The 22,475-nt window shown below is 32.9% G+C and overlaps 1 protein-coding gene across 1 annotated transcript in view; it reads left to right on the top strand.

The window, feature by feature from the left end:
- TET2 (tet methylcytosine dioxygenase 2) overlaps positions 1–22,475 on the top strand; it is a 135,069-nt gene that overhangs the window by 100,594 nt on the left and 12,000 nt on the right. The window contains exons 7-8 of the mRNA XM_045471351.1: positions 14,114–14,264; positions 16,905–16,994. Of these exons, the coding sequence (XP_045327307.1) occupies positions 14,114–14,264; positions 16,905–16,994 (241 nt within the window). The remainder of the gene's footprint in view (positions 1–14,113; positions 14,265–16,904; positions 16,995–22,475) is intronic.

Below are 22,475 nucleotides of genomic sequence, written 5' to 3'. Positions count from 1 at the left end.
GTATGAGGTGATATCTCATTGTGGTTCCAATTTGCATTCCTTGATGCCTGGTGATATTGAGCATCCTTTCAGGTATCTGTTGGCCATCTGTATGTCTTCTTTGGAAAAATATCTATTTAGGTCCTTTACCCAATTATTTATTTATTTATTTATTTATTTATTTATTTATTTATGTGTTGAGCTATGGAAGTTATTTATATATTTTGATATTAACCCCTTATTGGATATGTCATTTGCAAATATCTTCTCCCATTCAGTAGGTTAACCCTTTTGTTTTATTGATGGTGTCCTTTGCTGTGCAAAACCTTTTTACTTTGATGTATTCCCAATAGTTTATTTTTGCTTTTATTTCCTTTGCCTGAGGAAACATATCTAGAAAAATGTTGCTAAGGCTGATGTCCAATAGATTGTTGCTTACTTTTTCTTCTAGGAGTTTTCAGGTTTCACATGTAGGTCCTCATCCATTTTGAGATTATTTTTGTGTATACTGTAAGAAAGCCATCCAGTTCATTCTTTTGCCTGTTGATGTCCATTTTTCCCTATACCATTTATTGAAAAGGCTGTCTTCTCCCACTGTATATTCTTGCCTCCTTTTTATAGATTAATTGACTGTGTACGGTTGGTTTTATTTCTGGGTTCTCTGTCCTGTTCCATTGATCTCTGTGGCTATTTTTTGTGCCATTACCATATTGTTTTGATTACTATAGCTCTGTAGCATATGTTGAAGTCTGGGATTATGATACCTCCAGCTCTCTTGTCAAGGTTGCTCTGGCTATTTGAGGTCTTTTGTGGTTCTATAAAAATTTTAGGATTATATGTTCTACTTATGTGAAAAATTCTATTGGTATTTTTGTAGGGATTGCTTTGAATCTATACATTGTTTTGGATAGTATGGACATTTTAACAATATTAATTCTTCCAATTCATGAGCATGGTGTATCTTTCCATTTCTTTGTATTGTGGTCAATTTTTTTCATTAATGTCTTATAATTTTCAAAGTATAAGTCTTTCACCTCTTTGGTTAAATATATTCCTAGGTGTTTTATTCTTGTTGGGACAATTGTAAAGGGGACCGTTTTTCTTAATTTCTCTTTCTGCTACTTTGTTATTAATGTATACAAACACAACACATTTCTGTATATTAATTTTATATCCTATAACCTTATTATTTGTTTGTTTTTTGGTAGATTCTTTTGGGTTTTCTCTGTGTAGTATCATGTTACGTGGAAAAAGTGATCATTTCACTTCTTCCTTAAAATTTGGATGGGTTTTTTTTTTTTCTATTTTTCCTTGTCTGATTGCTACAGCTAGGATATCCAGTACTATGTTGCATAAAAGAGGTGAGAGTGGACTTCTTTGTCTTGTTCCTGATCTGAGAGGGAAAACTCTCAGTTTTCCCCCATTGAGTATAATGTTAGCTGTGGATTTGTTATATATGGCCTTTATTATGTTGAGGTGTATTCCCATTAAACTCACTTGAGTTTTTATCTTGAATAGATGTTGTATTTGTCAAATTCTTTTTCAGCATGTATTGAGAGATCATATGGTTTTTATCCTTCTTGTTAATGTGATGTATCACATTGACTGATTTGTGAATATTGAACCACCCTTACATCCCTGGAATAAATCCCCCTTGGTCATGCTGAATAAACCTTTTAATATATTGTTGAATTCGGTTTGCTAATATTTTGTTGAGAAGTTTTGCATCTGTGTTCATTAGGTTTTCTTTTATTATGGTGTCTTTGTTTTTAATATTAGGATAACGCAGTCCTCATAGAATGAATTTGGAAGCTTTCCTGCCTCTTATTTTTTGGAATAGTTTGAGAAGAAGAAGTATTAACTCTTCTTTAAATGTTTGCTGGAATTCATCTATGAAGCCACCTGGTCCTAGATTTTTGTTGGGAGTTTTATTACTGATTCAGTTTTGTCACTAGTCATTGATTTGTTCATATTTTCCATTTCTTCCTGAGTTGGTTGTGGAAGATTATATGTTACTAGGAATTTATCCATTTCTTCTAGGTTTTCTAATTCATTAGCATATAACTTTTATAATACTCTCTTATAATTTTTTGTATTTCTGTGATGTCAGTTATTTCTCCTCCTTCATTTCTGTTTTTGAGTCCACCTTTTGTTGATGAGTCTAGCTAATGATTTGTCAATTTTGTTTATCTTTTCAAAGAATCAGTTGTTTCATTGATCTTATTGTTATTTTTTAGTTTCTATTTCATTCATTTCAGCTCTAATCTTCATTATTTCTTCCTTCTACTAGCTTTGGGATTTTTTCTTTTTCTAATTCCTTTAGGTGTAAGGTTAGATTGTTAGAAATTTTTATTTCCTGAGGTAGACTTGTAATATTATAAACTTCACCCTATGAACTGGTTTGTCTGTGTCCCAAAGATGTTGGACTGTTGTGTTTTAATTTTCATTTATCTCCACGTGTTTTTTTTATTTCCTCTTTGAGTTTCTTGTTAACGCATTAGTTGTTTAGTAGCATGTTGTTTAGCTTCCACATGTTTGTGAGGTTTGTGTTTTTTTTCCATTTTTTTTCTTGCAATTGATTTCCTGTTTCATATCATTGTTGTCAAAAGATGCTTAATATGATTTTAATCATCTTAAATTTATTTATATTTGTTTTCTGGCCTAATGTGATTTATCCTGGAAAATGTTCCATGTGCACTTGAAAAAAAATGTTTATTCTGCTGTTTTTAGATGGAATGTTCTGTATATATCTGTTAGGTTCATCTGATCTAATGTGTCATTCAAAGCCATGTTTCCTTGTTGATATTCTGTCTGGAGGATCTATCCATTTATGTAAGTGGGGTATTACTGTCTGTTTCTCCCTTTATGTCTGTTTAATATTTGCTTTTCATATTTTGGTGCTCTTATGTTGGGTGCATAGGTATTTATAACTGTTACATCCTCTTATTGGATTGATGCCTTTAACATTATGTAGTCCCTGGTCTCTTACTACTGTCTTCATTTTAAAATCTATTTTATCTAATAGAAATATTGCTACTGCATTTTTTTTTCTTTCCTGTTTGCATGGAGTATCTTTTTCCATCCTTTCACTTTCAGTTTATGTGAGTGTTTAGGTTTAAGTTCTTTTCTTGTAGACAGTATATGGATGGGTCTTGTTTTTCAGCCAGTCATCTCATATCTTTTGAATGGAGCATTTAGTTCATTTACATTCCAAGTAATTGTTGATAGGTATGTATTTAGTGCTATTTTGTTAATGGTTTCTTGTATTTTTTTGTAGGTCTCTATTCCTTTTTTCTTCTCTGGTTTTCTTCTCTTGTGGTTTGATGACTTGCTTTGATGTTATGCTTGGATTACTTTTACTTTATTTTGTGTACCTATTATAAGTTTTTCATTTGTGGTTACCATTGGGTTCATAAAGAACATCTTGTGTGTATAGCTGTGTGTATTGAGTTAATTGCACTTAAATTTGAACACAAAAGCATGAAAATTTTGTGCTCCTTCCATATTTTGTGTATACAGTGTCATATTTTACATATTTTTATTTGTCCCTTGACTAATTTTTGTAGATACAATTGTTTCCTTCCCTAAATTAGGGAAGTTTATAGCTCTTATTTTTTTCAAATATGTTTTCTGCCCCCTTCTCTCCCTCATATCCTTCTGGGATCCCTATAATGTGAATGTTATTTTGCTTGATGATGTTGCAGAGTCTCAGGTTATTCTCATTTTTTAAAGTATTTTTCCTTTTTGCTGTTCAGCTTGGTTGCTTTCCATCTCCTATATTCCAGATAACTGATCCATTCTTCTGCATCCTCTGACCTGCTGTGGATTCCCTCCAGGACATTTTTCATTTCAGATACTGAATACTTCAGCTAACACTGGTTATTTTTATACATTCTTTCTCTTTGTTGAAGTTCTGACTGAGTTCATTCACCTTTCTTTCAAGTCCAGTATCTATGACCATTATTTTGATTTTTTTTATCAGGCATATTGCTTATCTCTGTTTCATTTAGCTCTTCATTTTCATTAAGTCTTCATGCAACAATTAAGTTTTTATGTATTCATCTTGTATTCTGCAGACTTACTAAACTAATTTATTAGTGCTAACTTTTTTGATAGATTCCTTAGGATTTACTACATACAAGATTATTTCATCTACACGTACAGATAGTTTAATTTCTTCCTTTCCAATCTAAGTACCTTTATTTCTTTTTCTTGCCTAAATTTTCCTGGCTAGAACCTGCAGTAGATATTGAATGGAATTGACAAGAGCAAACATTTTTGTCTTGTTCCTGATTTTAGGGGAAAAACTTTCAATTTTTCACCATTAAGTATTATGCTAGCTGTAGGTTTTGTGGAAGCTCTTTATCAAGTAGAGGATTTTTTTTTTCTATTCTAGTTATTTTTATTATGAAAAGATATTGGACTTTTTCTGCATCTACTAAGATGATCATGTGTTAGATTGCTTTAATTTTTTGTACATTGGCCCAACATTGCATTTCTGAGATAAATCACAAATGACTATAATGTATAAATCTTTCATGTTGTTGAAATATGTTTGCTGGTATTTTGTTAGGATTCTTGCCTTTATATTAATGAATGATATTAGTATATTACATTCTTGTGATGTCTTTGTTTTTGGTATCAGGTTAATACTGGATTCATAGAATGTATTGAAAAGTGTTCCCTCTTCTATTTTTTGGAAGAATTTGTAAAGGATTGGGGCTAATTCCTTAAGTGTTTGGTGGAATTCACCAGCAAAGTCATGTAGTTCTGGGCTTATCTTTGTTGGCAGGTTTATTATTGTTATTAACTCAGTCTTTATATTGGTTGTAGTTATATTTATATTCTCTCTTTCTGTTTGAGTCAGTTTCAGTAGTTTGTGTCTAAGAATATGTCCATTTCATCTGGGTTATCTACTTTGTTGATCTATCATTTTTATAGTATTACCTTATAATTTATAAGGTCAGTAGTAGTGTCCTGTTTTTAATGCCTAATTTTGTAGTTTGGGTTTTCTCTTACTTTTCTTGTTTAGTCTGTGTAGTTTTCTCAGTTTTGTTGATCCTTCCAAAAAACTTTTGATTTCTTTGATTTTATCTATTTCTATTTTTTATTTCATTTTTATTTCTATGTCTCTATTTTTTATTTCATTAATTTCCACTCTAGTCTTTAGTATTTCCTTCATGCCATTTGCATTGTGTTTACTTTGCTCTTTTTCTGGATTTTTAAGGTAGAAGATTAGTTTATTGATTTCAGAACTTTTTAAATACAGGTATGTAAAGCTATAAATTTCCCTCTACTTCTGCTTTAGATGTATCCCATAAAGTTTAACTTTTTATTTTCATTTATTGCATGGTATTTTCTAACTTCCCTTATGATTTTTTAGTTAACTCACTGATTATTTAGGAGTGTGTCATACATACATATTGATTAATTACCCACCTTTGCTGCTTCTCCATTCATAATTTCACTCCATTGATAAAGAATACACTTTGCATGATTTTAATCATTTAAATTTAGGTAGCCTTGCTTTATGATCTGCCATATAGTCTGTCCTAGAGAATGTTCCATGCACATTTGAGAAGAATGTGTATTCTGCTGTTTGGTGAAGTGTACTCTAGATACTAGTTAACTTAGTTGACTTAGTGTTTTTATTCCTCAGTTTTGTCTAGTTGTTATTATTCAGTACCCCACTTTCAACAATAGATATATCTTTTTCCCTTTCATTCTGTCATTTTTTAGTTTATTTATTTTGGTACCCTATTTTTAGGTTCATGTGTGTTTATAGTTGTTACATCTTTATGAACTGACCCTTTTATTATTATAAAATGTACTTGTTTCTGGTAATAATATTGTCTGAAATCCTACTTTTTTATTAGTATAGCTACTCCAGTTCTCTTTTAATCACTGTATACATGATTTTTTCTATCCATTTATTTTCAGCCTATTTGTACCCTTAAACCAAGTCTCATAGATGGCAGATAGTTGAAATTCTCAATCCATTTTTCCAGTCTTTGCTTTTTAATTATATTATTTAAACCATATACAGTAAATGTAATTACTGTTGAAGTAGGATTTATTGTTTGCCAATTTATTATCAGTTTCTGTATGTCTTTTGTTTAACTCTTCTTCCATCACTGCCTTATTTTGTGTTTAATGGATATTTCTAGTGGAACATTTTAACTCCCTTGTCACTTTTATTATATTTTTTGGAGTTACATATTTAGTAGTTGTCTTGGGGATTTTAGTTAACATCTTATAACAATATAATTTAGAGTAATACCAATTTGATTACACTGATAAACAGAAACTTTGTTCCTATACAGCTCCAATCACCCCTTTTCCTTTGTGCTGTTATTGTCATACAATTTTATGCATTGTGTGTACATTAACACAGATTTATAATTACTGCTTTATATGGTTGCCTTTACATCATATAGAAAAAAGAGTTAAAAAACCATACGTATATAAGGTTGTTTCTATTTTCCCATGTATTTACTTTTACTGGTGTTCTTTGTATTTTCATGTGGATTCAATTACTGTCTAGTGTTCTTTCCTGTCAGACTGAAGGACTCCATTTAAAATTTCTTGTAGAGTAGGGCTAATAGCAATAAACACTCTAGTATTTGTCATGGAATACCTTAGTTTATTATTCACTTTTAAAGCATAGTTTTGATATATATAGAATTTCTTAGTTGATGGTCTTTTTCTTGCAACATTTAAATATGTCATCCCAGCGCCTCTAGCCTCTATATGTCTTATGCATCATCAGCTGTTAATCTTATTGAAAATCTCTTGTATATGATGAGTTTTCCTGCTGCTTTCAAGATTCTTTATCTTTGGCTTTCAACAGTTTTATAATTATTCTAGGTGTGGAACAATTTTCATGCTACTTGGAATTAGCTGAGCTTCTTGAATGTATAGGTTAATGTTCATCAAATTTGGGGAGTTTGGGTTATTATTTCTTCAAATAGTTTTCCTACTTCATACTCTCTTACTCCCCCTCATCTACTTTGTGGATGTTCATTATGAATATGTTGGTATGCTTGATAGTATCCCCATAGGTCTCAGAGGTTCTGCTATTTTTTCTTCATTCTTTTTTCTCTTTCTTGGACTGGATAATCTCAACTGACCTATTTTCAGCTTCTTTCCCCACTGCTTTTTCTCTCTCTTACTCAAGTCTACTGTTGAACCATTCTAATGGACCTTCTAATTTCAGTTATTTTACTTTCCAATTCCAGAATTCCCATTTTATTATTATAGTTTCTATTTCGTTTTATCTCATCTACTTGATAAAACATTGTTTTCCTACATTTAGTTACTTTTTTAAAGTTTATTTATTTGAAAGAGGGGGGCAGAGAGAGAAAGAGTGGGGGATGGTCAGAGAGAGGGGTGAGGTTCAGGGTTCCAACCGACAAACCATGAGATCATGATCCAAGCCTAAATCAAGAGTCAGACACTTAACGACCTGAACCACCCAGGCACCCCTACTTTTAATTTGTTAAGCATGGTTTCCTTCAGTTTTTTTGAACATACTTAAAATAATAACTCATAGTCTTTGTTTAGTAGTCTTACATCTGAACTTCCTCATTGACAATTTCTATTAACTGCTTTCTTCCTCTGTATCGACCACACTTTGTTTCTTTGTATGTTTTATAATTGTTACAAACTGGACGTTTCAAATAATATAATGTGGTAATTTAGGAAATTAGATTCTCTGCCCTACCCAGGCTTTGTTATTGTTGTTAGTTTAGTGACTTTTCTGAACTATTTCAGTAAAATCTATGTTATTTCCTCATGAGCAGCCGTGGAAATCTCTGCTTGGTTAGCTTAGTGGTCACCTAATGATTAGACAGAGATCCTTAGTTACCTAAAACCAGTAAGTCTTTCAGTCTTTACCACGGGAGTTCTGTATGTGTTTTGGAGCATGCCTTTGACAGTCAGCCAGGCAACTTACAACTCTGCCTTACCCCTTTATTCCCTGCTTGTGCAGAGCTTCAAGTTTAGTCAGTTTAGAGTTTATGTCTTTTGTGAGTGAACGTACAATATGCATATGGCTTTCTGGCTTACCAGGAACATGTTGGCTTTTGAAAGCCTCCTATGGATATCTTATTTCCAATATTCTAACTTTAAGCTTTTGAATTAGCCTTTTTTTTTTTTTTTTTTTTTTTAATGCCAACTGTTATCCACCACCTCAGGCAGTCACAGTGGTTAACAGTTACAAACACCTCCTGGGGAAAAGGCTGTACATACTAGGTGAACTCTAAGGTAAAATGAAGACAGCCTTGCTATTAGTGTCTTGTAGAGAACTACCAAATAGGTAAAATAATGACACTTTTCTGACAATGGAGCACTAGAGGATAGCTAACCTAATTCTGCCCCTTCCAGTGGTTGCCAGACTGCTGATTTTTACTATAAATGTGAGTTGTTTTGAAGGTTGTCATAGAGTTCTGGGAACAATGAGAATAGGGCAAACTAAAAACCACAAAGCTTCTTCTTACTGAAATTTCATTGCTTTTCTTGAATCAACTCCCTGGAATGCTTCAAGTCTTAGTTAATTTGCAGGTTTCTGAAAAGTTAATTCTGACAGTATTTGTTAATATTTTCAATGCTGTTATGGAGGAGGGAAATTTCAGAGATCCTTATTCTGCCATTTTTGCTGACATCTCTAAAATGATAATTTCTAATTACAACATTCCTTCTGCATTTATTAGCTAGAAATCTTTAAAGAACTTTTTTCTTATCAACTGTTTGATTGCCATTAAATATAGATTGTGAATAAATAACAGATAAATGCATGGTATATATCTTTAGTTGTGAAATTTGAGAATGGGGATTTGGTGTCTTAGTAATCACCCAAAATGATCAATTAGTCTGTTCTTTCTTTTTAGTATTATTATTAACTTGGGGTTTTAACCTATTTCATTTTGATGAGAAATGATAGAGGTCATAATTTTTGCCCAGATATGTTCATTGTCACCGAGATATTGTTAATTTTAGGCATTTTTAGTGGGCAGACATAGTAATTATTTTTTAGAAAGAGTGATTTTGAGCTTTTAAACTCAAATCATGAGTTTATATTGTTATTTCCTGTTTGTAATTAATATTACAGGATATCTACTTACCTTTTACACTTCTCTTACACTGAAATTCTTTTATTGACATTAAGAATGACTTCCTTATGTCACAGTATACATAAATAATTTCAAAATACTACTAAGACTGTGATTTTCACTGAAGTCAGTACAGAATTGCATAAACAAAACAAGAATTTTAACAAAGAGAAAATATTTTAAAGTAGCAAACATAAGTCACAGAACTGAAGAATACATAACTAAACTGAAAAATTCACTAGATGGGTTCAGGAGTAGACTACATCAAGCAAAAAGAATGCAAAAGAGTGAAGATAGCTTAAGGAATTTATGAGACACCATAAGAGGACCAATATAAAAGGGTCCTTGAGACAAAAGAGAGAGGAGTAGAAAGCTTATTAAAGAAATAACAGCTAAAAAATGTCTTGAAACAAATACACTAAAATTTAGGACTGCAGAAAAAGCAGTTTTAAGAGGAAACTTCATAGTAATAAATATCAGCGTTAAAAAAGAAAGATCTCAGGGGCGCCTGGGCGGCTCAGTTGTTTGAGTATACGACTTCAGGTCAGGTCATGATCTCACAGTTCATGGGTTTGAGCCCTGCATTGGGCTCTGTACTGACAGCTCAGAGCCCGGAGCCTGCTTTGGACTCTGTTTCTGTCTCTTTCTACCCCTCCCCCACTCACGATCTCTCTCTCTCTCTCTCTCTCTCTCTCTCTCACACACACACACACACACACACACACAAATAAGCATTTAAAAAAAATTTTTTTTAATCTCAAACGACCTAACTTTACACTTCAAGGAAACTAATAAACAACAAACTAAGCCCAAAGTTAGCAGAAGGAAGGAAATAATAAGCGTCAGAGTCGAAATAAATGAAATAGAGACTAAAAAGACAATGGAAAAGATGAATGAAACTAAGAGCTACTTTTTTGAAAATATAAACAAAATAATAAACCTTTACACTTATGAAGAAAAAGGAGGACTCAAAGAAATACAATTATAAATGAAAGAGAAGACATTTCAGGTGATACCACACAAATACAAAAGATTATAACTGAACACTATGAACAATTGTACACCCACAGGTTGGACAACCTAGAGGAAATGGCTAACTTCCTAAACACATACAACTTACCAAAACTGAATCATGAAGAAAAAGAAAATCTGAACAGACCAATTACTAGTAAGGATATTGAGTCAGTAATCAGAAACCTCACAACAAAGAAAAGTCCAGGATCAGATGGCCTCAATGGTGAATTCTACCAAACATTTGAAGATGAATTCACAGTCTTCAAACTCTTTCAGAAAGTTGAAGAAAAGGAATTATTTACAAACTCACTTTACAAGGCCAACATTACACTGATACCAAAACCAGACAGGGACACTACAAAAACAGAAAATTATCTGCCAGTATCCCTGATGAAAAGTTAAATGCAAAAACTCTCAACAGAATATTAGCAAACCAAGTCCACTAGTACATTAAAAGGATCATATACCATAATCAAGTGGGATTTACTCCAGAAATGCAAGAATGGTTCAACATACCTAATCCATTCCACATTAACAAAATTAAGGATAAAAATTGTATAATCATCTCAAGAAGCACAGAAAACATGTTTAACAAAGTTCAACATCCTTTCATAATAAAAACTGAGTATAGAAGGAAAGTACCTCAACATAATAAAGACCACATATGAGGAAACCACAGTTAACATTATACTCAGTGATGAAAAGCTGAAAGGCTTTACTCTAAGATCAGGAATAAGACAAAAAAATGCCTACTCTCACCACTTTCATTCAATAAATTATTTGAAATACTAGCCAGAACAATCTGGCAAGAAAATAAAAGGCATCCAAATAAAGGATGAAGTAAAAGTATCACTATATGTAGAGGACATGATATTACAGATAGAAAATTCTAAAGACCTCATCAAAAAAACTGTTAGAACTAATAAACAAATTCAGTAAAGTTGTAGCATACATCAATATACAAAAATCAGTTATGTTTCTATATACTAACAACGAACTAACAGAAAGAGAAATTAAGGAAACAATCACATTTACACAAGCATCAAAAAGAATAAAACACCTAGGAATAAATTTAAGCAAGGAGATGAAAAATCTGTGTACTGAAAACCCCAAAAGATTGATGAAAGAAATCAAAAAAGACAAATAAATGGAAAGATAGCCTATGTTCATGGATCGGAAGAATCAATATTGTTAAAATCCCCATAGTACCCAAAACAATCTGTGGAATCAATGCATTCTCTATCAAAATTCCAATGGCATTTTTCATGGTAATTGAAAAACGAATCCTAAATTTATAGGGAATCACAAATGACCCCAAACGGTCAAAGCAGTCTTGAGAATGAAAAACAAAGCTGGAGCCATTATACTTTCTGATTTCAAACTATATTGCAGAGCTATATTAATTAAACAGTATGGTACTGGCATCAAAACAAACACTTTAATCAATGGAACTGAATTCAAAGCCAACAAATACATGTATGAAAATATGGTCAGTTAATTTTTTTTAATGAAACCAAGACTATACAATGGGAGAAGGATCATTCTTCAATAAGTGCTATTGGGGAAAGTGGATATCACACCCAGAAGAATGAAACTGGACCTCTCCTACACTGTACACAAAAATCAACTCAAAATGGATTAAAGTTTTGAACAGAAGACCTGAAACTGTAAAACTCCCAGGAAAAAGAAAAACATAGAGGTAAACTTCTTGGAATTGATCTTGACAGTGGTTTTTTGCACTTAACAACAACGGCAAAGGCAACAAAAGCAAAGTAAGAGTGACTACAGCAAAACCAAAAAGCTGAACAGTAGAGGAAACCATCAACAAAATGAAGAAGCAGTTTATGGAATGGGAGAAAATGTTTTCAAACCAGACACCCAGAAAGAGGTTAATATCCAAGTATGCAAAGAACCTATACAACTCAATAGCAAAAAAGCAAACCAATTAAATTGGGCAAAGGACCTGAATAGACATTTTTACCGAGAATGCATACAAATGGCAAACAGGTACATGAAAATGTGCTCAACATCACCAGTCATTGGGGAGATACAAATAAAAACTATGAAATATCAACTGACACCTGTTGGGATGTTTATTACCAAAAAGATAAGAATGCTAGCAAGAATGTGGAGAAAAGGAATTCTTGTATACTGTTAGTGAGAGCATAAACTGGTACACTATGGAAAACAGTATGGAGATTCTTCAAAAAATTAACAATAGAACTACCACTTCTATTATGACCCAGCAACCTCCCTTCTGAGTATATATCCAAAGGAAATGAAATCATTATCTCAAAGAGATTATGCACTTCAGTGTTCATTGCAGCATTATCTGCACTAAAAAATGTGTAGAGACAACCTAAGAGTCCACCAATGGGTGAGTGGATAAAGATGATCTGGTATGGAGAAAGAGGGAGAGGGGAAAGAAAGGAAGGGAAGGAGAGGGGCACGAAAGGAGGGAAGGAGGGGGAGGGGAGAGGAGAAGGGAGGGGAGGGAAGGAGAAAGGTATTATTCAGTCTTTAAAAAGGAGGGGATCTTGTCATTTGTAACAAGATGGATAAATCTGGAAGACATTATGCTAAGTGAAATAAGCCAAGCAGAGAAAGACAAATACTACATGATGTTACTTCTGTGTGGAATCAAAAAGAAACAAACCAAAAAGTAGAACTCTGAAACAGAGTAGAAAAGTGGTTGTGGGGACAGGGGAAATAGGGAAAGGTTGATAAAAGGGTACAGTCTTTCAGTTATAAAATGAATCAGGTCTAAGGATCTAATGTGTAGCATGGGGACTATAGTTGATAATACTGTATTGTATAATTGGAATTTGCTAAAAGAATATAACTTAAATGTTCTTTACCAAAAAAAGGGGAGTTAAATATGTGAGGTAATAGATATATTAACTACTCAGTGGGCAAATCCTTTCACAATGCACACATACATCAAATCACTTTGTACACTTTCAATATCTTAACTATTTGTCAATTATACCTCAAAAAATCTGGAAAAAATAATTGAATAATAAATACTAATAACAATAATCATAATAGAATACTAGTTTTCCTAGTAGGTTGTTTCATCATTTTTTATTTCTTTGGTTTTTTGTTTTTGGTTTCTTTGCTGAATTTGTCTGCTTATGTTTCTTAGGATATATCTGGCTTAGGCTCTAAAGTCATAATACTGTATTTTAGCCAAAAACTGGAAAGTATTCAAATGCCTATCAATGGTAGAATGGTTAATTTGTGAAATATTTATACAATGGAAAATTGCACTCCATGAATAAACACATGAAAAAGTACAACTATATGCAATGATATGGATATCCCAAACATAATGTTGAACAAAAACAAGACACAAATAAGCTTATACTAATTGTGTGTATGGGTGTACCTGTGTATATATAGAGTTTTACCCATTTTTATACTACATTTATAAATAAAAATAAACATGGTATTCTCTATAAATAAAAATAAAAATATGCTATATAGTATATATATGAGTAAGCAAAAATGTGTGTGTGTATATATATACATATATATACATATACATACTATAGTATAAAAATATGCAATACTGCAGATACATATACATCCCCATATATATATACAGTACACTGTATACAGAATGAAATTGGCACAACTAATCTCTTCTGATAGAAATTATTATTACAGCTTGCTGGGCATATTAGGAGATTGTGGAGTGCCAGTATATGTTTGTTTCTTACTTTGGATGCTACTTACTTGAGTATGTTTTATTTGTGAGCATTTGCAAGCTGTAAAATTATGTGTAATTTTCTGTGTGATATGTTAAAATAAAGAGTCATTTAAATTGTGTTTCAAAATCAATTAAAATAGTTATTTTCTGATGTGGTTATGGCAGGCTTAATTAATAGAGTTAAACTTCTTTTAAAACTAATTTTTATTCATTTTTGCATGCAGACATCCAGAATACAAGATTGGTAGCCTACATAAATGTTATTGATAGCTATGAACTTGGTCCTTTGATCCCTCAGGAGAACCTGTGCCTGTCAAGGGCTGGACCCCGAGACCTGTGGTGCCTCATTTTCTTTTGGTTGTTCGTGGAGTATGTACTACAATGGATGTAAGTTTGCCAGAAGCAAGATCCCAAGAAAATTTAAGCTGCTTGGGGATGACCCAAAAGAGGTTTGTGTACTTCCTGATATATAATCTGTATTTTTCATGGAGAATTGATGAGTACAGATGAAGTGAACAGTATGACATACTCAGTTAAATTCTCATTAACATAGAGAATTTCACCTCTGAGGTAAATCAAAATTTACGCTAAATTGTAGATACACATTATAATATTTGATAAAGTTAGCATAATAACAACCATGTGATACCAAAGTAGTAAAATTTGAGCAAAATAAACTCTTAATACCTATGGTCTTCTATACTTATCTTTCATGTTAATTCTAGAGTTTTAAATAACTGTCACTTTGGTATTAAAACTAAATGTTAACATTTCATTGTTACAACTTTCATCTTTCAAACCTGAATTTAAAAAGTCATATTCATCACTGCCACGTTCAGTAAAGATCATTTCTAATCACATTTTCATACCCTGAGATTTGATAGCTTAAAGTTATCATAATGAATGCACTCGAGAAACTAAAAAATATTTAGATTTTAATATAAATGTAACTGAAATTATATATTTCTCTTGGGGTACCTAGATGGCTCAGTCGGTTAAGCATCCAACTTCAGGTCATGATCTCGTGGTTCGTGACTTCAAACGCCGCATTGTGCTCTGTGCTGACAGCTTGGAGCCTGGAGCTTGTTTCCGATTCTCTGCCCCTCCCCTGCTCACATTCTGTGTCTCTCTCTCAAAAATGTTTCCGATTCTCTGCCCCTCCCCTGCTCACATTCTGTGTCTCCCTCTCTCTGCCCCTCCCCTGCTCACATTCTGTGTCTCTCTCTCAAAAATAAACAAACATTAAAAAAAATTTTTTTAAAGAATTTATATGTTTCTCAAAAATAACTTACACATGGGTCTCAAATATAACAACTTTTGAGTAGCTTCTAGAGTTTGCTCATTGAATAATCCAAAAACTTCAGTATGTTTACATTTAGATATGACCAAATTTTTACTGACTCTCTGAACCTTACAATTATCTTACAAAGATTAAATGCAATTGAAATATATAGTTATACTATGCATACTATAGTATTGATATGTCCCTCTAAATGAAAACTTTGTTGCTTTATTATTTGTGACTATAATAGTAAGTGGAAATTTAATAAAGTGCAAAAATTCTTGAAATCATGATGTAATTTTCTTCACAGGATTTTTTATATATATTATATATATAAACATGTGTGTGTGTGTATGTATATATAAAGTTTATTTTGAGAGAGAGCGTGCGCACAAGTGGGGGAGGGAGAGAGAGAGAGAATGCCATGCAGGCTCTGCACTGCCAGCAAGGAGCCAGATGTGGGGCTCAAACTCACACTGTGAAGTCATGACCGGAGCTGAAGTCGAAAGCTTAATTGACTAAGCCACCCAAGCACCCTCACAGGATTATATTTTTAATAAACTTTATTAAATGGGCTACATGTCATCAGCCACTTTAATTTCCCACACTGGAGAGCTTTTTTTTTAACCAATATTTTATAAAAGTTTATCACTTTCACCATATTTAATATAAAGCAAATCCTGGGGATGGATAGGAACATCCTCCCTCAGGGCGGTAGGAGAGCCTGGCTTAGAAACCTCCTCACCTTCTAAAATACAAATTAGTATATCTCTGCCAGGTAGTTACATCAACATTCTTAGAGAAATATCACTATGAAATGAGAACCTCTAAGGATGAATGGAATAACTGAGTATCATCGCCTCCCATTTTATAAGCATATTACCTGGAAAAATCTGTTCTTTGTAGGGAGGAGGAGCAACTGAACATTCCTCCTTTCAAGTAAACCTTACAAAGTTCTTCAAATATACCTCTACTTCTGAGAGTTTTATCCATATTTGAAGCATCTAGTAATTTTTTGTTCAATGGAAAGATCTTTTCAAATTTTGAACTTTTTAATATAAGCACTTAAAACTATAAAGAGAGCCAAACAAATCTTTCCAATAGTTCATCTTCCTTGGCAGCTAATTGGAGGAGTAGAGAACGTGACCTCTTTAAGACTCTGTGGCTTCATACTCCTATCCTATTACTGGCATAGGCTTATATTTATAAAATGCTGAGTATCTACATACAAAGTATAAAATTAACATCATAAAAATACCAAAGAGCTAGATATTCTAATAACACATACAAAATTAGATGGTTTATACTTTTTGCTTGGAAACACATGCAAAAATAGATGATATATGGTGTATACTTTTTGCTTGGAAATTTTGTGGAATTTAAGAAACAAAACAGATGAACATAGGGGAAGGGAAGGAAAAATAAGATTAAAACAGTGAGGGAGGCAAACCATAAGAGACACTTAAAGACAGAGAACAAACTGAGGATTGCCGGAGGGGAGGTTGGTGGGGGGAGGGCTGATGGGCATTAGGGAGGGCACTTGTTGGGATGAACACTGGGTATTATATGTAAGTGACAAATCACTGGGTTCTACTCCTGAAACCAATACTACACTGTAAGTTAACTAACTTGAATTTAAATATGTAAAAAAAGACAGTCATGTTAGGAAACCTTAGTTATTTAATAAGAAAGATACTATATATTGTCATTTGGATCTAAGATATAGGGGGAAATTTTTTACTGATAGCCTCTCTCACATATAAAAAGGATTTAGAATTTAATATGTAGAATTATTCATTTTAAACAGGAAGAGAAACTGGAGTCTCATTTACAAAACCTGTCTACTCTTATGGCACCAACATACAAGAAACTTGCACCTGATGCATATAATAATCAGGTAAGTTTATAAATAATTATGGACAATGATTAGAACAGTTTATTATTGATGACCTACATACTTTCAAAGAAATATCATCAAAAAGAGCTTATTGTTGGTCTTTTAACATGTAAAGATTGTGAATCTAACAAGCTGTTGTATCCAGTAATCTTGTCTTGTATCTCTTCTGTAAGTAGACTTTGGTGATTAATTAAAATTATGTGACCCAAACCATAGGTTCTAACCACCTATTAACTTTTCACAGAAGGTCTATACATATTATGAGTGTACTACTTTGTAAGTGTACATACATGTGTCCAGATATGTCTGATTTTGCTAGATTATCTTCATTTTATTTGGCCTTGGCTCCATGAACCAAGCTGAAACACTTGTTTCCTATTTTATGAGTGTGGTCTAGGCTATACCAGTTTGGAAAGCTAGGTCATTTGTTCAGAAATGCTCATGAAGGAGGAAAAAAAAACTGTAAAGTCTTCCCTGTCATTATGACATCAACAACAGAAGCATTAAATGGAAACCTGTTACAAACTAGATGCTGTATTTAGTCACTCTGGATGTAAAGATGAGTATTGTAGGTTTTTGTCTTTAAGGAATTCCTTCCTTTAAGGAACTCCTTTAAGGCAGAGATATGTAAAACAACAATTACAGAATAATACATTAACAGCTGGGATAGAGGTATGCTCATTTCTGAAGGAACAAAAAAGTTCTCCCTGAAAGTAGACATGTAAGGTCACAAATGGCCTTGGAGACCATATAAAGATCTTTGAACTTTGAACTTTATCCTGTATGTAAGAAGGCTACCATTGGGGCGTTTTAAGTGTGTGTTGGGGACAGGAGAGTGTGAAGTGATTTAATTTAAAACGGTCACTGAACAAGCCAAATTAAGTGAAATACAACTTAGGTTAGTGTAAGATTAAATTGGAGGAGTAAGCTAGTGCAGTCACTGGACAAGAGATGTTAAGGTCCTACATTAAAGAAATGGCAGTAGTGAAAGAATAAAGGAAATAAGTATGTGAAATTTGAGGTAGAACTTGTAGAACTTACCGATTGGATTTGAGGATGAGCAGAAGAGAGAATTTGAGGAGCCACCAAATTTCTGGCTTGGACAGGTTGTTCTATTAACTAGTATTTGGAATCAGTGAGGAAAAGTAGGTTTGGGGACAAACGGGTGAAATGATAAATTTCATTTTGGGCATACTATGTTTGACATCCTTTAGTATAATTAGATGGAAAATCCTGAGAAAAATCCAGGCTAATTATGTAGATTTGGGAGTCACCAAAATGCAAGAAGTAGTCGAATTCACAAGGAGTGAATGCATGTTTTCAGAGTGGAGATTATAAAGAGAAGGGATTCTGATGGGATTCTGGAGTACACTGACATTTTAGGAGTGGAGGATTAGAAAGCAGTGAAGTAAATGCTGGGAGTAGGCACAATAGAGTAAGGGAGGTTAAAGATTTAAGGGAAAGAGAGAGACTGATAAATGGAGGAAAGCTGGAGGTGATGCAGGTATCCAGAGCAGAGTACACAGTGGCAGGGTGTACAAGGAAGTATGAAGAGCGGTACATTTGGCAAACGTTGTCATTTAATAACATTAAAGACTAATGGGATTAATTTACATAGCAGAGACACACAGGGGAGACCAATACTCATTTAATGATTTAGTTACTCTTGTTTCTATTGTGGATTTTAATACTTTCCCCAAACCTCAGCTCTTTCTTTTTTTAAGTGTGAGCAAAGGAAGCAAATTTAATAACGATCTGTTTATAAACTTGTTTTATGTCACAACTCAGGCTTTTAGAAATATATATGATGTGTATGAAGATTATTTTTAATGCTGTTAATAGTAGTAGGATTAATACTGTTATTTTACAACCTTATCTACTTTGGTAAGTATCACAGAAAAGTATATGGAATGTTTTAGTACTGTTATAAAATAATTCCAAGTGAGAAACACAATAAATCAAGCTATAAAAAGAAAATGAATTGAGTCTATGTTGCTAGACTTCAAGTTTGGCCATTTTCTGTTGAATAAAAATTTTTATAGGTGCTATTAACCTAATGGCTTTAGCTGGAAAAGGGGACAGAATAACAAAGCATTGGTGTTCTTTTTACTCCTTTGATTCTTACTATAGATGGTGTCATACACACCTGATTTTCTAAGCATTTATATTCCACCCTACTGTATTATGTTTGGAGCATTTTATGCATTTCCTGAACTTAGAGTATCCAAAATATGAAGGTACCCCAAATTTTAGTTATAACAAGAAGATTACATATAATTCTTGAGATGTGTTTCAGTATTTATATATCGATACATGTGTAGATGTACTAATAAATGGGCAGAAAGTTTCAGTTAAGCAAGATGAATGAGCTCTAGAGATCTGCTTTGCAATGTGTACTTATTGCCAACAATAATGGACACTTAAAATTTTGTTGAAAAGGTAGATCTCATGTTATGTATTCTTACCACAAAATAAAATTTATATATATACATACATTCATATATAAAAAATAGTTGTATATATAAATTAAATCAATCATGGTTAAAGATAGATAAGGTATTTTTTATATTGCCTAGTATGTACTATTGGGTAATATTCATCTGTATGTCTTAATATTGTTTAAAGATCAAAAAAACAGCCATGTGGTCTTTCCACACAGCACATGGGAAGACCTTTTGAGGTTATGGATGCTATCAAAGCCTACCATTTGATTTTTGTCTCTTCCCCAACTGGATATATTGTACTTATTTCTCATATCTAAATGCTCTTCCTTTGCTTTGTTCCTTGATTTTATAAAGTCTTATTGTTGAAGTTAAGCTTTACATCAGAGAAAAATGTAAGAAAAAAAACCTCTTGTCAACCCAGAAATCTATACCCAGGAAAAACTTCAAAAGTAAAGGCAAGGGAGTGCCTAGATGGCTCAGTCGGTTAAACGTCCAACTTTGGCTCAGGTCATGATATCACGGTTCTTGAGTTCAAGCCCAGTGTTGGGCTCTGTGCTGACAGCTCAGAGCCTGGAGCCTGCTTCGGATTCTGTTCTCTCTCTATCTCTTTCTCTGCCCCTCCCCCTCTCTCATTCTCTCTCTCTCTCTCTCTCTCTGAAAAATAAACAAAAAAAAAAAAAAAAGTAAAGGCAAAACAAAATTTTTTTCAAACGTACAAATGCTGAAATAATTTACCATCAGCAGACTAACACTTTAAAAATATTAAAGGAAGCCTGCCAGTAAAAGAAAATGATACCAGATAGAAGTCTGTATTGACAAAAAGGAAAGAAAAACATCATAAATAGTAGGTATGTAAATAAAAAAAAACTTTTTCCTTATTTCAGAAGAAATTTAAAGATAATTTGCTATTAAAAATATATATGAACAATGTGCCTTAAACTTTATAACATGTAGAAGTAACACAGAGGCTGGGGAATTGAAAGTATACTGTTGTAAGGGTCTTATGTTATATGTAGAGTAGTATAGTATTTCTTGAATGTAGAGTGTAAGAAGATAAAGAATATATCGTAAACCTTAAGGGAAGCAGCCATTTAAAAAAAAAAAATCTAGCAGTAAAAAAATCTACCAGCTAATCTACTAGTAAAAAGGAAAAAAATAGAATCAATCCAAAATGTATTTAAAAGGATTATGGAACCAAATTAAAGATAAGACAAATATAAAGCAAATAGAAAATTGGTATATTTAATCCCAACCATATCAAAAATCATATTAAATGTGAATGGCTTTTAACATTCCCAATTAAAAAGGCAGAGTTTGTGATACTAAATAATCACATTGATATTGAACAATTATAATATTGAAAAAAACCAGGAACCAAGAAATATGCTAATATCAATCTAAGGAAAGCTGGAATGATCATATTGATAACAAAGTAGATTTCATAGCAAAGAATATTATAAACTGTAAAGAAGATCATTTAATAAAAAAGGGGGCAGTTCATCAAGAAAACATGATAATCCTAACTATGTACAGAGCTTCAGATTTTATTAAACAAAACTGATAGAACTATAAAAAGAAATGAATCTACAATTACAATCAGAGATTTCAGTACATCTCTCTCAATAACTGTTAGAACAAATACAAAATCACTAAGGAGACAGAAGACTTAAACAGCACTTTTAACCAACTTGACCTTATTGACATGTATAGAATTCCTCACCCAACAGAATTAACATTATTTTCAAGTGTACAGGAAGTTTTATCATGATAGATTGTATAGTGAGTCATAAAGCAAGTATCAATATATTATAAAGCCTCAAAATATGTTCTCTGGCCACAATGAAGTTAAATGAAAAATCTGTACCAGTATTTCCACAAAATTTCTAAGTATCTGGAAACTGAGAAACATATTCCTAAATAACGTAGGAGCCAAAGAATAATTCACAGGGAAATTAGAAAGTATTTCAAACTGAATAAAAATGAAGACTTGGGGGTGCCTGGGTGACTCAGTCAGTTAAGCATCTGACTCTTGATTTCAGCTCAGGTCATAATATCATGGTTCATGAAATCAAGTCCCATGTTGGGCTCTGCACTGACAGCCATGAGCCTGCTTGAGATTGTCTCTCTCTGCCCCTCCTTCAGTCATGCATGTGTACACATGCACTCTGTCTCTCAAAATAAACATTTAAAAACAAAAAGAATATGAAGACATGACCTTGAAATTTGTGGAATGAAGCTATAAAGCCTTGCTTCGAGAGACATTTATAGCATTGAATACTTATTAGAAAAATATAGGGGCACCTGGGGGGCTCAGTTGGTTAAGCATCCAACCCTTGGTTTCAGCTCAGGCCATATCTCACATTCCACAAGATTGAGCCTGGCATTATACTCTCCCCTGTCAGCACAGAGCCTGCTTGGGTTTGTCTCTCTTCCTCTCTCTCTCTCTCTCTGGCCCTCTCCTCATGGGTGCTCTCTCTCAAAAATAAACAAACTTTGGGACACCTGGATGGCTCAGTTGGTTAAGCATCCAACATTGGCTCAGGTCATGATCTCATGGTTCATGAGTTCAAGCCCCATGTTGGGCTCTGTGCTGACAGCTCAGAACCTAGAGCCTGCTTCAGAACCTGTGTCTCCTTCTCTCTCTGTCCCTCCCACTTACACTCTGTCTCTCTCTCAAAGATAAACATTAAAAAAATAATAAGTAAAATAAAAATATACTTCAGAAAATATATATAAAGTCTCAAATTAATGATCTAGGTGGCTTCTCTAAGAAACTTGGAAAAGGACAGCAATATGAGCCCTAAAAGACAGAAGGAAGGAAAAACTAAAGAACATAAATCAATGAAATGGAATACAGAAAATAAGAGCATAAATCAGTGAAACCAAAAGCTAGTACTTTGAATCAATTCAATCAAGAAAAAAAAGAGAAGGTACAAAAGGCCAATATCAAGAATTAGAGATGAGACATCACTATAGATACTACAGACATTAAAGGAATAATATTATTAAAATTTTATGCCAATAAATTCAACAACTT

Source organism: Leopardus geoffroyi, chromosome B1 (assembly GCF_018350155.1).
Source record: "Leopardus geoffroyi isolate Oge1 chromosome B1, O.geoffroyi_Oge1_pat1.0, whole genome shotgun sequence".
Classification (NCBI taxonomy): Eukaryota; Metazoa; Chordata; class Mammalia; order Carnivora; family Felidae; genus Leopardus; species Leopardus geoffroyi.
Note: the sequence above shows the minus strand (reverse complement) of the source record. Positions and strands in the feature narration are given on the sequence as shown.